Source organism: Tupaia chinensis, unplaced genomic scaffold (assembly GCF_000334495.1).
Source record: "Tupaia chinensis unplaced genomic scaffold, TupChi_1.0 Scaffold000685_1, whole genome shotgun sequence".
In the NCBI taxonomy this organism is placed as follows: Eukaryota; Metazoa; Chordata; class Mammalia; order Scandentia; family Tupaiidae; genus Tupaia; species Tupaia belangeri.
In genome coordinates, this window is record NW_006160208.1 from 2,170,560 (window position 1) to 2,187,750 (window position 17,191).

The 17,191-nt window shown below is 47.5% G+C and overlaps 1 protein-coding gene across 4 annotated transcripts in view; it reads right to left on the minus strand.

The window, feature by feature from the left end:
• ACSL1 (acyl-CoA synthetase long chain family member 1) overlaps positions 1–17,191 on the minus strand; it is a 79,335-nt gene that overhangs the window by 26,847 nt on the left and 35,297 nt on the right. For all 4 annotated transcript variants that reach the window (XM_027776607.1, XM_027776606.1, XM_014592372.2 and 1 more), the window contains 5 exons: positions 12,426–12,540; positions 7,648–7,712; positions 3,825–3,926; positions 1,224–1,323; positions 837–1,015 (listed from right to left, as the gene is read on the minus strand). In XM_027776607.1, coding sequence (XP_027632408.1) covers positions 837–1,015; positions 1,224–1,323; positions 3,825–3,926; positions 7,648–7,712; positions 12,426–12,540 — 561 coding nt within the window. The remainder of the gene's footprint in view (positions 1–836; positions 1,016–1,223; positions 1,324–3,824; positions 3,927–7,647; positions 7,713–12,425; positions 12,541–17,191) is intronic.

Consider the following 17,191-nt stretch of genomic DNA (forward strand, 5'->3'; position numbering starts at 1 on the left):
TCTTTCCTCTCATCAGGATTTTGGACATACACGTGCACCTGGCGTGTTTTTCAAGCTGCCAGGGCTGGGATTTGAACTATGGTTGGTCATGTGGGACCTGGCTCCTTAAACATGGGGCTTAACCTCTGTGCTAGGGGGCCAGTCCTAAAAATTAAGATTTTTTATACTTTATATTTTGGTCTTTAGTCACTTACGCATCTATGTAATTTTTGTGAAAAAATGTTTTGATGATGGTAAAATGCAGATAAAATTTCCCACATTAACCATTTTTAAACTGACACAGAACAACTGTACATATTTATGGGAACAGGAATAACAAGGCCGATTTCTAGACAAGAGGTCTCCCGAAAGTTCAAGGCAAATGCGCATTATGAAAACTGCATGAATTAAAAAATTCTTCATCAAAATAAACTCAGAGTTTAACTCTACTTTCCACAAGCTTTTTGAAGTAGCCCCATAGCAGGTTCAGTTTTAGAGACAAATCAGTAAGTAAAATACATTAAAGTCGACAGAGGACATATACATGTAAATCCCAGCTGCCTCAACTGAAAGTTACAGTTTTAGGCATTTATTGGTCTGGCTAGGCCGTGCTCCGGAGTGAATATGTGAACACTTGCAGCTCCCTTTATGAGAGTACTTCTGTAAGCTGTGATGTGTCAATACCAGGCATGTGTGTAGAGTTCTCCTTTCCAGGAGGAAGACAGGAATTCCAGCTACCTGTTTGGGGTTGCTGGGATAGCCAGTCAGAGTTGGAAGTGCACGGCAGGTCTGGGCTTCCCGGCTGGGCCGGATGTCCTCCGGGAAACTCTCAGGGAAGGAGGCAGGGCAGAACTCACCTCCATGGCCTTCATGGTGGTGACTTCAATCCCACACTTCTTGCCTCGGTCCACGAGCTCACTGCTGCAGGCATCCATGAGAACGATAATTTTAAGGCCTGGTGTTAACTTATTTTCTACACCCTCTAATAAGAGCCTGGCCTTCTCTGGCTTGTCAACGAAAACCAGAGAGAGTTCAGCTGTAAATGAAGGGACACAATGAGGAATAAGCTCTGGGATGTTACAAGCTTAACTCTCTAATATCTATATTACAGACTGTGTTCTTTGAATGGAAAGGTAGATGTACATTGAAATGTAAGATCCCTATAAATCAAACATTAGCAAATGCAAAGCCACAAGACTGAACCAGTAAGTAGGCCAACATCCATGCCAAGATCACAGACGTACCTTTGTTGACTACGTACGTGATGGCTTCGGTTCCAAGCGTATCATAAAGAGGCACGACCACCATTGAGTAAGCGAAGCATCCCTGTTCAATGATCACCCACTAGACAAACAGGAAAGGTTGGGAGAGAACACGAGATCATCACGAATCCCTCCAAGGAGCACAGTACTCAGAGACTCAACGTGAAAACATTTGATGAGGGACCAGCAGTTAGCGTAATGGCTATGTCGCTGGACTCCCACGTAGTCGACCACGGTTCGCATCCCGGACCTGGTGGCTTAAACTCATGCCGGGTGTGTGTGCGTGCGTGCCCAAGATCCCGAGAGGAGAATGGAGGAGAAGGGATTGCAGCATGGCCATCCCCCCGGGGGGTTATTTCTCGCTTTCTGTCTCTCTGTCTCTGTCTGGTGAGTGCATGCGTCCTATAGCAAAAACCTCTTTAAAAAAAGATTGATGAAGCAAATGACAATCGTGTAGCTACTACTTTGTGCCAAGAGCCATAAGAGTCTCCTAAGAAGAAGAAAACTGTCCTCTCCTTCAAAAGAAACTACAATCTGCCTGAAGAACTGAGGCAAATGTGTGAAAAGATCATTAACAACCCAAGCTAAGGGCTGACTCAGAGGTGGGAGAGTCCACTTCAGTGAAGGCCACGGCACATACCTATGGGGAAGGTAACTGGGCTTGCCTTTTGCAAGAAAAACACGATTTGGTTTTGGGAGGTGGGAGGGGCAGGTAAGAAGGGTCCAAGAGGGGACTGCACCATCAAGGCAGGGCACGTATCGGTGAGCAACCTGGCTGGCAGGGCCGCTGCTGGCAGGGGAGTGGGGGGTGACTAAGGCTACAGAGCTGGACTGACGCAAGCTGTGTGCGGAGGAGGCTGGTCCTGTTTCCCAGGCAGTGCAGAAGCCACGGAGGGTTTCTAGGACACACCGTGGCTGTGGGGCTTGAGGAAGATCAATCCGGTAGCAACGCATGGTTGAGCCTGGGCATAGGGCAAGGAGGGCACCCACGTGCCTAACAGGAAACGTGGCAGAAACCTCCCCAGAAAAGCAGTGAAGGGAAGAAGGGATACGGTAATTGCTCATCTTGCCTCTAAACTCACTGGCCGCAGGGTGACTTTCCTTCCTCTAAGACCACAGTGAAGATCAGTCTTTCACTCCTAATCCCTCAGGGGCCCCCCATTATGTCCAGGTGTACCTCTCAAATAAATCTCTGGCAGAACTCTGGTACATGGCACAGATAAATGCACCGCTGCCGTTGGAAGGGAGGGCAGCTCCGTCCCATGGCCTGAAACTCAGTGTTTTTTTTTTTTTTTTTTTTTGTGGAATGGATTTCGAGCTTCCAGCATGGACACCGGGCCCAACTAAATCCTTAGCAGGGCATGAATGACACATACGGTTCTCTTTACCGTTCTTATTCTGCCACTCCATGCTCCACCACACAAAATGCTTCATTCCGTGACACACGTGTGCTGTTTGATATGAATGTACACTGGCACTTCTTTAGCTTCCCTGTCTTTAATTCCCCTGAGATTCTACTCAGACACCACCTCCAGGAAGTCCTCCTTGATGGAGCTCCCTTAAGCCTGACCTGTGTCTGCACTTACCACATTACACGTATCAGCTTATGAGTGTGTCTTTCCTTACATGGTACCTCAGGAAGGGGACCTAAGGCACTGTGTGCTCTGATGCCTCTCACAGTATCTGGCACACAGCAGAAGCTCAATAAACAGCTGTGGAATGAAATCACAAACACAGGAAGGAATCTACTCTTTGAAGTACGAATACGTGGTAGATTCATGAGAAAGTTCCACTGAATCAAATATTTTGGATGTTTTCCTTTGGAATGAAAGAAATGAAATTCCATGAGCCTGGTTATCACTCCGCTACGGAAAACGCTGTTCCTCTCTTGGCAGGACATAAAACTCTAAGAAGTCGTTCGAATTTATAAAATAATCAGTAGCAGAGGGATTGAGCCAACATGTCTTTTGAACACAAGTAGGCATAAAAATAAATTCAATTTCTTCAGCTCCAAGCCCTCTACGCTGTGGGCGAACACGATACGCAGTGTCTCCAAGAGAGCTTCTCATTGAAATTCGCTTTCATAAATGGCTTACTGAAGTACCACGCTGGGCCTAGACAGCCAAATGCCAGTCGGACGGCTAAATGCAGGCCAGCTCACAGTGAGGAGCTTTCTCCCCACTGCCTGTGGGATCTGCAACTTTGTGATAGCACCAGAGAGAAAGCCTCCTACTTTTCAGAAAGGAAAGATGAGGATTTGGTGTGAACAAAAGTTTCTTCTTAATGTGCTGGTGCTATTTTCCTAATCACAAGGGTAGTCCTTAAAGTAAGCGGGCTTCTTTATACATTAATTATTCTAAAGATTTTGTTGGGGGAACTGGTTTAAAAAAGCAAAAGCAAATAATAAAAATACACATGTATGTTTTCCCTCTTATAGGCTAGGAAGTCCCTGGCTCAGGCTTTCACGTGGAACTCTCCAGGGTGTAACACAAAGCTATGTTCTCGGTGGAATCAGGTATGACCTCGGCCTGGCTCTTCCACCTGAGCCCCCAAATCCACAGTGAGGTCTCTGACGATGAATACCTCAGGTCTATTTTGAGCAAAGATGCCAATGAATTGATCTGGGGAAGCCTTGAAGCCCTTCTGGATCAGCGCTGAGCCGATGCACTCCGACAGTTCTGAAACCTGAAATGGGAGGAGACACAACAGAAACAGCGTCAGGCTCTGTCGCAGGGCTCCGAGCTGACCAGACTCGAATCCCGGCCGGCAAGCTGCACACAGAAGGCGAGGAGGGACAGACAGATACTCCTTTATCGACACATCTTTGTAAAACACAAGGTTGCAGTTGACAGAACTTGCTGTAAAAACGACTGTAGGATTCCTTCTGCAAAGCAAATTAATCTCATCCTAATAGCGTGGGACACAAGCGATTACACTTTGGTATACAGCCGGGTTATTATACTTCTTGCTTTTTTGTCATTTAATTTTATAACATTATTTTATATACCTTCAATCACGGTGTAGAATGACGACATACAAAACGAATTTTCCCAGCATGAATAAACCGTGCATTAATCCAGTCAATGATCTGACCGTGCACGTTATCGTCAGCAGATACTTCCCATTTCTGTGTCCCTTAAATGTTTTGCTTCTTTCTTTTTCCTCGTGGCTCCCTCCCTCTCAGTACAGGGGTGTAGTTTGTTTTTGTTTTTGCTTTATTTTGTATTTATGAAAAGCAGCACAGCAGCTAAAACCTGTCATTTGGCCTAAACACAAAAACAGCAAGTTTTTTGAGAGACCTTTAAAAACAAAAATAGCAAGCTCTGGGACCAGCAGTTAGCGTAATGGCTATGTCGCTGGACTCCCACGTAGTCGACTGTGGTTCGAGTCCTGGACCTGGTGGCTTAAACTCACACCAGGCGCATGTGTGTGCATGTCCAAGATCCCTAGAGGAGAATGGAGGAGAAAGGATTGCGGTGTGGCCATCCCCCCTGGGGGGTGATTTCTCGCTTTCTGTCTCTATGTCTCTCTCTGTCTTTCTGGTGAGCATGCACACCCTATAGCAAAAACCTCTCCAAAAAAAAAGAAAGAAAGCAAGCTCTTATCTTTAGGCTCTACAACTCCATTCTTGTGAAGTTGTTCTTAGGAAATCATTCCATCTTAGAAGGAGACTTTGAAAAGTCTTATGTCCAAAGACACATATTTCAAAGTTAGTTAAAGCAAAAAAACTCCTCTGGAGGAGAATGACCCACCAGTAGGTGGATGATTCAGTGAGGGCCCGTTTCTGAAAGAGCGCTATCTACTGACCAGATATGACAACTGTGAAAACCACATCAAACTTAGGACGGTGTTGTTAACAGTGGTAAACAGTGTAACAGAAATCAATTTTATTATAACAACTACTTAAAATATGTAGAGTCACAAAAAATTAGGCAGGACTATACATACCCACCCCTGTCTTCTCCCCATCCTACCCCAAATTCATTAAGTTTCTTTTTTAAAAAATAATTATTTAATTTATTATTTTTTTCAAATTTGACCGGAGAGAGAGAGACACACACACACACAGAGAAGGAAAGTGAGAAAGTAAGCTACCAGCTCCAGGATTTGAACCACAATTGGCCTTGTGGGAGTCCAGTGCCTTAACCACCACACCACCTGCTGGCCCCAAAAATTTCTTTTAAAAATCTCAAAACTTAAAGTTATTTTCTTTCTTCTCAATTGGTGGATTGTCAACAGTACTTTGAAAGCACACCCATGCCTGTAAGAAATAAAGCCACACCTGATCCCTGGCCTGAAACCTGTGGGTTCTGGCACACAGCCCCACGCAGCCCTGCCCGTGGGAACGGCCCGGCACCGGCAAGGCGGCAGAATAACATGAAGAGGCAAATCGCCTCCTCCAGCGGCTAGTTCACAGCTCCCGGGTGCACTGAAGGGACGGAGCTCTGAGAAATACCTGCCACTGTTTGCACAGCTTCTGAGGACAATATGCATACATCTTATTTCTAGAAGGATGGCCTATATCTTTCTTCAAAAAAATCTCCCAGGGATTCCTAGCTCCCAAAAGGTTAGATTCATTGTGGGAATGGGGACGGGGGTGGGGGACAAAACAGATTTAAATGTGCAAATCGCTCCGGTTCCGTCCAATTTGAATCCTTTACCAGCCTCCAGCTGAAACGTGCAATCACAGAAACGCCATCAGAAACATCACATCGAACTGATTTTCAACCTGCCTTGAAAATCTAATCTGTAACACGTGGGTCTTTTCTCTTCCGGCCAATAAATACAACAGAAGTTGTTCAGAAAGCACCGGAAGGTTCTGGGAGGCCTTAAGGCCATCGTGCCATGCTGTGTCCAAAGCATACACTGTTTGCACCTCCAGGGAAAACGAGGGACCTTGGAAACTACTGTCTGGCTCCGGTAAGGCAAAATCAAAACAGGGAAATCCCTCCAGTCACCCGATCCTCAGCTCATTCCTCCTCCTCTGGGCGGGTAGTGAGTCACCTCTTCACTCTTTGGAGGGGGAGAACGCTGCTCCAGCAAAGCCTTCTACACCCTGTCACCCTCGGAGACTGAGGGAAGAAACCAGGAGTTTCGGCCCAAGAAGGAAGAACTCACTCCCATGAGTGCAGCTTCGTGGCCCACCTGACAACCCCCAGCACACTCGCCACTAAGAACACCTCTCGCACAAAACACAGATGGAGGAAGCACGTTTGTACTCACCAGCCATCACCTGCCCTGAGAGCAGGGAGGAGCGAGCGCCCAGGGACAGAGCTGCTTCCTGGGCCCCTGCTCTGGAAACGGAGGGGCAGGGCTGACACTTCCAACCTCACCCATCTCCTCAGGGTACCCCTGGACCTGGGTGGGCGGGAGCCTGGCACCAACATTTACCGTGATCATGGGAAAAACAGAACTAAACAGCAAGGTCCTCCTGCCATTCACACACTATGTAACCAGCTGCAGCTGTCAACCAGCAGGGCCTGAAGGAGGGACAAGAGTAAAAAGTCCCAACTCCTGCCTCCTTGGGTTATGCAGTAACAGGAGCCTTCTCCACGGCTGCCGTGGGGTTAAATGTCACACGGGTGGTGGGCTGGTGAAGCGTGCTCTGAGGACCAATGTGATGCGCTAGACGAGCCCGGTCCCAGCAGGCCGCAGACCTCCCTTCTGGTCCTGGTTCTGCCATAACCAGCCGTGGTGTGAGACAGTTGCATCTCCTCCTGGGGCATGTTCCCCTCAGCCATGAAATAAGAGGGACATTCCACAGAGGGGCTTCTAAGTTTTTCTAGTACCCTTCAGGCAGAGAGGAGCTGTCTTACTCTGTCCACTAGGAGTTCTGGGTAAGGAATGATCTATTTCAAGTATTTCCTAGAATTTTATCTTACAAATTATATTCCATAATGAATCCACATTAGTTTTAAAATAAAGTGCCTTAGGGGCAAACAGGTGGCATGGTGGGTAAGGTGTGGACTTCCACATGACTAACCATGGTTCAAGCCCTGGACCAGGTGGCTTGAAAATCACTCTGGCACGTGTGCATGCATGCCCAAAATCGTAAGAGGAGAATCGAGGAGACGGATTGCATTATGTCCGTCCCCCCTAGAGGGTGGTTTCTCATTTTCTGTCTCTGTTTCTCTCTGGTGGGTATATGTGGCAAAAGCATAACCCTATGGCAAAAACCTAACCCCTAAAACAAGTGTTTAAAATCACCAGCTATAGTACGTATCTAGTTTCCCCCGAATCTTTGTGTTACATCTGTCCCATCTGCATGTTCCTGTTTATCCTGAAGTTCCAAGCTCACCCAGCACACAGGCAGCAGGAACTCTCAGCCCCTACACCCCAGGGCTCCAAGAATACCTCGTGAACACACCACAGCTTGCCGAGGAGTCCACGGAGCCAGAAAACTCACCTGCTTGTATGAAAGCCATTCATAGGGTTGGTCTGGTTTCCGAGAGCCTAAACAAGGGCCATTATCTAAACAAATAATAAAGAAGAGAAAAAGGATGAGCTTAGCATATAGCACTATTCCTGGAGTTCAATTTGTATCCCACCTCATTCTACGAAGTCTGTAGACTCTAGGCCTCAGGTTAGAAATGGTAAGTGCAGGCCTGGCTGAGGGGCACAGCAGTAGCTCAAAGCTCTGCAATGCTGGAAGCCACGCGGGAGATTGGGGTTTGCTTCCCACGTGGACCTGGACCTGCCCTGCACCTGCCCGTGATCCTGGCTGGCTGAGGCCGACAGGGAAGGGCAAGTATGGCCTGACACCTGTTGTGGTGCTTGGCTCTCTGACATGAAAGAAAGAAACTTAAAAACCAAGAAAATGTGAATTCAGATAGGAGATGTTTGCTCCCTGGGTTTTGGTCTGATTTATTATTTGCTTGTTTCTGTTTTGTTTCTTAAATGGGCAGAAAAGGGAAATAAAGAGACTTTTAAAGACAAGTATGATTAAGGACACGCACCGCGTGACCTCCTCTGTAACACCCACTGGACCACCCAGTAGCTGAGTGGGAGAGATTCTGCTGTAGGTTTTTCAGAGGAGGTAGCCCTCAACATTTCTAAAGGAGTTTGAAGCATTCTAACTCAAAATGTGTAAAGGAAGAGACAATGTTTTCTGTGCCCAGATTCTATGGTGTGACCAAAGGTATCAAGAATTACCTGGAACACAAGTACATGGGTAAAAAAGAAAAAAAAAAAAAAACACGGAAAGATCCAAAATGAGGGGAAATAAGAGGACATGCACAAGGGCAAACAAGTTAAGAAATATCAGGATGTGCCCTGATTCCGATTTAGGATTCAACTAGGCAGAAAAGGCCATACCACACCCACGCTGTTCTGAGCCTGAGCGTTCATGAAGGGGTTCTGCTTTGGCTTGAGGACATGAGGGAGTAGGGAGAAGGCAAGAGAACGGCCCCACCCGAGGTGGCCTAGAGAAGTGTGATGCACCCGTGGGTTCGAGAATCAGTCAGGAGGACGGGAGGACACAGGCTGGACACAGCCATGATGAAAACAGGAGGGGCCTATTCTCAGACTGTCTCCAGGTTGCAGGGCCTGTAATAAAGACAGGGCCATCCCACCGGACGTTGCTCTCTTCGGGGAGAAGGCACATCAGTGACATGCATGAGTGCTATTTATTATTGAGAGCAGGGACTGGCAAACCAGGCTAAAGCACCAGGTCCGGCCGCCCGCCTGTCTCCGTAAGTGCGGTGTCACGGGAACACAGCCACCCTCATTCATGCACAGGTTATCTCGGGCCACAGCTGGGTAGCTAGAGCAGAGACCATGTGACTGAAAGATATACTACCTGCCCCTTTACAGAAAAAGCTTGTGGATTCCTAAAAAATGCACTACATCCAGGCCCTACTAATGACATTTCTGAGGTAACTGGAGGGAGACGGTGGGCCTTAGTATTTTTTAAAAGCTCCCCAGGTGATACAAAGCACGGTCAGAGATGAGTGGCACTGATAAACAGAAAATGCAGTCTTTACCCATGGCTCCCTGGCTGTTTTTGTTTTTGTTTTATTTTAATATTAGGCTTAAAACCTCTAGGTTGGCTTCTCCCATTACCCAGTAAACTTCCAACCACCTCATCCTTATCCAAATGCTGAGTTTTGCTCTCCCATAAAAGAGCAAAACTCAGATCCTACGGTGGCCTAACGAAATCAGAAGTTAGAATTTTTTTTTTTTTTGAGAGGTTTTTGCTATGCAACGCATGCGCTTACTAGAAAGACAGAGAGAAAGCAAGAAATCACCCCCTGGGGGGATGGCCACGCCGCAATCCCTTCTCCTCCATTCTCCTTTCGGGATCTTGGGCATGCACGCACATGCGCCCGATGTGAGTTTAGCCACAGGTCTGGAACTCGAACCGTGGTCGACTACATGGGAGTCCAGTGACATAGTAGCTATTTCACCATATGCTGGTACTCATAGGTTAGAATTAAAAGCTTCTGCAGAAAAAAAAAAAAAAAGAAGAAGAAGAAAAATGTAACCTGAAGAAGCTCCCTTATCAATCAGTATAGATTAAGAAAACTGAACTTATTTTCCTTCACCATCCCTGAAACATCATAGAAGAACCTTCATTTTCTAAGTAGAGTAAATGGCCAAATAAATTATGTGACGTGTCTTAAGATCAGGGAAGGGGTCAGCAGGTGGCGTGGTGGTTAAGGTGCTGATCATGGTTCGGGTCCCTGGACCTGGCGGCTTACTTTCTCACTTTTTTCTCTCTCTGGTGAGCACACATGCCCTATAGCAAATTAAAAATTACTACTAATAGGGGACTAGCAGTTAGCATAATGGCTGTGTTGCTGAACTCCCACGTAGTTGACCACGGTTCAAGTCCCAGACCCGGTGGCTTAAACTCACGCCGGGCGCGTGTGTGTACGTGCCCAAGATCCTGAGAGGAGAATGGAGGAGAAGGGATTGTGGCGTGGCCATCCCCCTTGGGGGGTGATTTTTCACTTTCTGTCTCATCTCTGTCTTTCTGGTGAGTGCACGCGCCCTATAGCAAAAACCTCTCAAAAAAAGAAATACTACTAGTAAATAAAATTAAATAATTTTTGGAAAAAGATCAGGGGAAGAGTTAGAAGTAAAATGTCAGTTACATACACCATTCCATTGCTACCTTGGAAAGAATCTAAATAGATGCTTTTTGGTAATGGTGAAAAATGGGTGTGCACGAATACACACACACACACACACACACACACACACACTCACACTCACTCTTTCATGTGGCCTGTGTTCAGCTGCTCTACCTTATGGATATTTTTTATCACAGATAGACCCTTGCTTTGACGCTAACTTTGAAGGAGTTCACAAATTAAATCATGTACAAGTAAACTTGCTTTACCTTTGAAGTGAGGCTTAACGACCCCACTTATAGGCATATTGGGGCAAATACCATGAACTGTAATATCCAACTTTACCAGTATCAAGTAAAATGGGCACTTCTTTTTTTTAATTTTTTTGCTATAGGGCGCGTGCGCTCACCAGAAAGAGAGAGAGAGACAGAGAGACAGAAAGTGAGAAATCACCCCCCAGGGGAGATGGCCATGCCGCAATCCCTTCTCTTCCATTCTCCTCTTGGGATCTTGGGCATGCACACACACGCGCCTGGTGTGAGTTTAAGCCACTGGGTCCAGGACTTGAACCGTGGTCAGCTACCGCTGGGAGTCCAGTGACATAGCCATTACGCTAACTGCTGATCCCTAAAATGGGCACTTCCTGAGCACAAATGACATGCCCTGTATTAAGGGGATATTGCACTGTCCCTGTCTGTAAGGAGACTACAATCTAGCTAGCAGTGTCTAAAGTAAACGCTAACCTGGCCAGGTGGTATGCAGGTTAAAGGGGCTGGATTCCACATGGTTGACTGAGCAGTTCAAGCCTCAGACCTGCATCTTGAAAAACCCACCAGGCATGTGTGTTATGTGTGCCCAAAATGCTGCCAGAAGACTGGAGGAGAAAGGATTGCAGTGTAGCCATCCCCAGGGGGGGATGCTTCCTCACTCCCCTCCTCTATCTGTCGCTGTCTATCTCCAGCAAGCACACATGTCCATATAGTAAACTACAAAAAGTAAAAAACAGCATTTTCACGTGAAAGCTAACCACCCAACGATGTAACTAACAAAGTATGGATCCCAAGGTTAATGTCACAGGGGAAGAGGGCATTCGCAAAAATGAAGAGGCTAAAAGCCCAGCCGGGTGGGAGAACCAGAGGCTGTCCTTCCTTCCCTGAGGGTGCATTAATGCAGCACCTAGTGTGTGCTGGGCAGTCAGCGCTGTGTACAGAGAAGCCTGGCAAGGCACAGGACGGTGGCACAGAATGCCAGGCGAGCACCTCCGTGCCATGAGGGCTGTCGCAGAAGTAGGTATAGACGCTGGGAGCAGAAAACGCCTCATTTGAAGGTAGGGGATGGACATAACTGACCAGGAAGGTTTTGGAAAAAAGGTGAACTTCTGTGTTTTCAAACATTAATGAGAATACATTACTGCTGTCTTTGCATAAAGGGAGGCGCTGGGCATGAGGAAAGTGACGGACGTCATGGAGTCCCTCACGGCACAGTGAACAATTCAGGGCAACCCCTCGAGCCAACGTTTTTTTGAGAGGGTTTTGCTATAGGGCATGTGCACTTGCCAGAAAGACAGAGACAGACAGAGAGACAGAAAGTGAGAAATCACCCCCCCGGGGGGGGATGGCCACGCCTCAATCCCTTCTCCATTCTCCTCTCGGGATCTTGGGCATGCACGCACACGTGTCTGGTGTGAGTTTAAGACACCGGGTCTGGGGCTCGAATGGTGGTCGACTACATGAGAGTCTAGCAACATAGCCATTATGCCAACTGCTGGTCCTGTCAAAATTTCTTTCTCAAAATATGGGTCTCATGGTCAAGTAAGCTTGAAAATGCTGGGCTGGGCCTAATAAAATAGGCCGCAGAAAACATCAGAGCCCATCATGGGTTAATGGACACGTGACTCTCCACGCAATGTGGAAGATACTGAACGCAGATCTAACCATGAAGCCCCTCGGCCACAGGAAACATCTAGAGGGTTCAGTGAGCTTTGAGACTAACCGTGGTTAGGGGAGGAGGCAGACAGACTCGAACCCCACTAAGTAGGCAGATCGGAGCACATCAAACCTGAAAGGCCACCGTTTCCCAGTGAGCCCCGTGAGTGCAGCGGGATGCTTACTTGACACCTGTATGCCCCTCTGGAAACCCTCGTACAGCGTCCTGACGTCGTCATAGAAGTACACCAAGGGCTCGTCGCTGTCAAGGAGCGCGGACCTTCGAGCGCCGTTCGTACCCTGTTGAAAAAGGGGCAGAGGGCAATGTTAGAAGGATGCATTACAAATAAAAAGTCGGGCTGGCTCTGTGGGGCTACAGTAAACTGCAGCTCAGGAGGAGCTAGATCTCGCCTGGCGACTGTGGTTCAAATCCCTGGTCTAGCCAGCCTGAGCTATGCAGGGCATAGGAGTGCCCAGGAGCCGGCAGACTTCAGCGGAGGACTGTGGTTTGACCAGACCCTGTGGAAGAGCTTCTCTCGCGCTCTCTCGCACACATGCACTCTATCATGAATAAAGAACACATATATTTTTTAAAGATTTTGCTATAGGGCATGGGCACTTGCCAGAGAGACAGAGAGAGGGAAAGTCAGAAATCACCCCCCAGGGGGACGGCCGCACTGCAGTCCCTTCTCTAATCTCTTGCTGAGATTTTGGGCATGCAAACACAAGTGCCCAGTGTGATTTTCAAATGGCCAAGTCCAGGATTCAAACCACAGTGAGCCATCTGGGAGTCTAGCAACATAACCACCACACCACGTGCTGGCCTCAGAACATAAATAAACATTAAAAAAAATAAAAAGTCTACATGAGAGGGGACCAGCAGGTGGCGTGGTGGTTAAGGTGCTGGACACTCCCACATGGCCGACCAGGGTTCAAGTCCTGAATCTGGTGGCTTGCTTTCTCACTTCCTCTCTCTCTCACTCTCACCCTCTGTCTCTCTCTGGTCAAATTAAGAAATAAATGAATAAATAAATAAAATAAAATAAATTATTTAAAAAAAAGTCTACATGAGAGTTTGATGTAGTTAAACACTGTGGAATAGCTAAATCAAGCCAAATAACCTATCTATTCCCTCATGTACTTATTTGTGGTGAGAAAACTTAGAATCTACTGCCTAGGTGGTGTTTAAGTATATAATACATTGTTATTAACGAGAGTGGTCACATTGTACAATAGTTCTGAAAAAATCCCTTCTGCTATACACCAAAAATATGTACAAGTTTTGTTTGTCCATTAAAAAGTAACATCTAAAGCCTAATGTGCTCCCATGTAATCCGCCGTGCCTCGTGGAGAGTTCCCTGCAGGACGGCTGCTCGGATGAGTGTGCGGAGTGAACGAAGCTCGTGTTCTACCGGAAAGCAATCACTGACCTGGAGGTGCAACCTTTGGAGAAGAAATAAGGCTAGGACAGCACAGCTGTGAAAAAGATCTTTGGGAAGAGGAAACAACTGAGGAAAAAGGAAGAGAGGCTCACTGACCTAGTGGCCCTGGTCCTGCCAGGTAGGCCCCCAAGAGAGCGAGAAAGGACAGGACTCTCCCGCTAGCACAGCCGCTGGGACGGTTCTCAGGTGGCTGCCATCACTAGCACAGAGGACAGCCCTGTCAGCGCTGGGGAAATGACACACCACTCGGGGGCCTTCTGTGATGTTATCTGCGTGCTTTCCGGCATTACTTCCACTGTTTTATCTCCTTGCCAGCTGCAACACAGCGTTAGGAACGTCAGTTTCTCCTACGGCATCTGCTAACTAAAATCATCATTTGTGAAGTATACGGATGGGCTGAGTCAGGTCCTTATTCATTTTATCTGTACCATGTGTAGTTATGCAAATTTGATGTCGCTGTGCACGTCCCTGGTCTTCCTCTGCTGGCTTCGTGAGCACACCCGCTTTGGTGAACTGCCCACAGATGAGAGAATGTCCCTAGGCTCGCGCAGTCGTTGTAGTAATCTCAAGGGACGGGCATTTTCCACTGAGCTGCTGAGCACTCCTGGGCCGCAGAGACACCGTAAGGGATCTAGACAGCACAGGAATCCCACAGCTGGTCTTTATAGGCTGACAAAATGCAAGTTCAACTACCATGATGGGAGAGCCTCTAATTTAATATTACTATTATTATTTTTAATTTCAGGGAGGGGCCTTCACATATGCAATACTCAAGAAACTCTTGGACCATGAACACAAGGAATTCTGGTGTCACGAGAAAGCACTGTGCAACAGTAGAAGATTACTTCTGGCTTGAGGTTTGATGAATGAAAACAGGAAAGACTCCACAAGGAAGGGAGGAGAGAGCCGGGTCTCAAAGTGTGGTCAGTTAGGGTAGGCAGTGCTGATGGGGAAACGGGATTCCAGGGCAAGACCCAATGTGGAGACCTTTTATTTTAAGGAAAGGACCTCTAGATCTGTCTTTATGAACTCTTTTTGATTTTGTAAAGAATTATTTTCTTTATATTTATTTATTTATTTTAAATGTGGCCAGAGAGGGACAGAGCAAAAGAGAGAGAGAAAGAAACCGAGAAAGCAAGTCGCCAGGTCTGGGATTCAAACCACGGTCAGCCACATGGGAGTCCGGCACCCTTAACCACCATGCCACCTGTTGGCCACTTCATGAATTATTTAAAAAAATAGGAAAGTTACTCCCCTTCCTATAAGCTCTTTGTCTTAACAGAAACTTTCTATTACCTTCTATCCAACCACAATTATTAACCATGTCATGTGACTTTATTCAGCAAAGAGGTTATCCTTCATGTGCGTAAAGACGAAAATAATCTTTTCTCTTTAGTGTCATGCTTTAGTGTGACAATCTCTGAATTTGTTTTCTTTTCTGTAAAATGTAGACATCATGTGTCCACTTTCAGGGTATGTTTTATATATATGTGTGTGTGTGTATAACAATATTTTTTAAAAGAATTATTTTAATTTAACTTTATTTATTATTATTTTCCAGTTTGATCAGGAAGAGACAGAGAGAGGGAAGTGAGAAAGCAAGCCACCAGGTCCAGGACTTGAACCATGGTCGGCCATGTGGGAATCCAGTGCCTTTAACCACCACGCCACCTGCCAGCCCCTTTCCTTTACAATGTTAATGTGCAGGGGCTGGCAGATGGTGTAATGGTTATGTTGCTGGACTCCCACAGTTCAAGTTCCAGACCAAGCAGCTTAAAACTTTCTGGGAATGTGTGTGTGTGCGTGACCAAAATCCTAAGAAGAATGGAGGAGAAGGGAATGCAGCATGGCCATTCTCCCCGGCGGGAGGGTGATTTCTCATTTTCTATCTCTCCATCTATCTCTGTCTCTCTGGCAAGTGCACACGCCCTATAGCCCCCCAAAATTCTCTAAAATATAAAAATAAAAACCCATGAATGTGTAGGGCCAGCCCCATGGTGTCGGGGTGAAGGGAGTGGGATACCACATGGCCAACTGTGCAGTTAAAGTCCCAGCCTCAATGTCTTGAAAAACACACTGGGCGCATGCGTCTGTGCACCTGAATCCCAAAAGGAAGGGGAGAGAGAGAGAGAGAGGAGAAGGGATTGTGGCATGACGTCCCACTGCGGGTGCCTTGTCTTCCTCTCTCACTCTCGCTATTTCACTCTGGCAAGCACACACACTCTCTGGTGAACAAGAACCAACCAAACATGAACGTAGGAGTGTTCCTCAGCACTCACAGGTCCTCTCTGCAGCGTGTCCTCATAACAGTGCCTTCACTCCCACAAATAGCCTGGAATTCAGAAGCTGTTCTGTGGTTTTACAGTAAGCATCAGAAGCCTCTTCTACCCTTGAAGCCACATAAAGACCAGAGCACCTGGGCCCAGGTAGGAAGAGAAAGGGGAGGGGGGGCGAATGACAGACAAGAAGGAGAAGGAGAAGGAGGGAAACAGGAAGCAGGAAAGTAAGTGGGCGCGAGGCCACGGGAGCCTGGCCGTAATTGCGTCCTGGCCCTGAGCCCGCCCTGGCTTTCAGAGCCTGGCCTGGAGGGATGGCGGGCCAGGCCAGCTCATGGGAGGGCCTCACGACACTACTTAGCATGGCGCTTTCTGCTCCTCTCATCCTGGTCCGCGTTCACTCCTGGTATTTTTCAGGGGCAATAAGGCTTTCTGCATTCCACTGAGGAGCTCTCATGGCTGTAAAATGGGGTGGAATCAGGTGAGTTTGACACAAACTCGTGTGCCAGGAACCCAAGTGTTATCCTTCGTGAGCAGAGGGGCTCCGGGGCGCACTGCCTGAGCAGAGGAGAGTGGGGAAGTTGAAAAGAACACACCGGAGTAGGCCTGGGCTCCAAGGAAGAGGGGCTCTCCTAGAGCCAAGACCCTCACAGGGTGGTCTAGGGAATACCTGGCACTTCTTAGGAAAGTGAGTTATCAGGCCTTGCACCAGACCTACTGAATGAGAGATCTCTGGGTGCGGTTCAGCAATCCCTGTTGTACCGAAGCCCTCCAGGGGATGCTGAAGTTTGAAAAGCACCCTCCTAGAGACACTGAGGTTCCCTACAGAGAAGTATGCGCAATGCTTTAGGAAGGAATCATCATGGGGCGTCTACAGCCTGGAACAGGATGGAGGAGAGACCTGAGCTAGGCCGGGGCGGCAGGGCGGGGAGAGCAGCAATGCTGGACGCGACAGCACTGACCAGGGGATCTGGAAGGTAATCGAGTGCAGGAGAAAAGGGAAGGAGGGCTGGGAAGACAGCAATTCCACACGATCCAATAGAAGACCTGGGGAGGTCTGAGCCAGGAGATTAGGTCTACCTTAGGAATATGTGAGACCACATCCCTTCAGGACGGGTCATCTATCTTGATCACCTTCCCCTGCTTACATTAAGAATCACTGTGTGGGGACCAGCAGTTAGCGTGATGGCTATGTCGCTGGACTCCCATGTAGTCGACTGCTGTTTGAGTCCC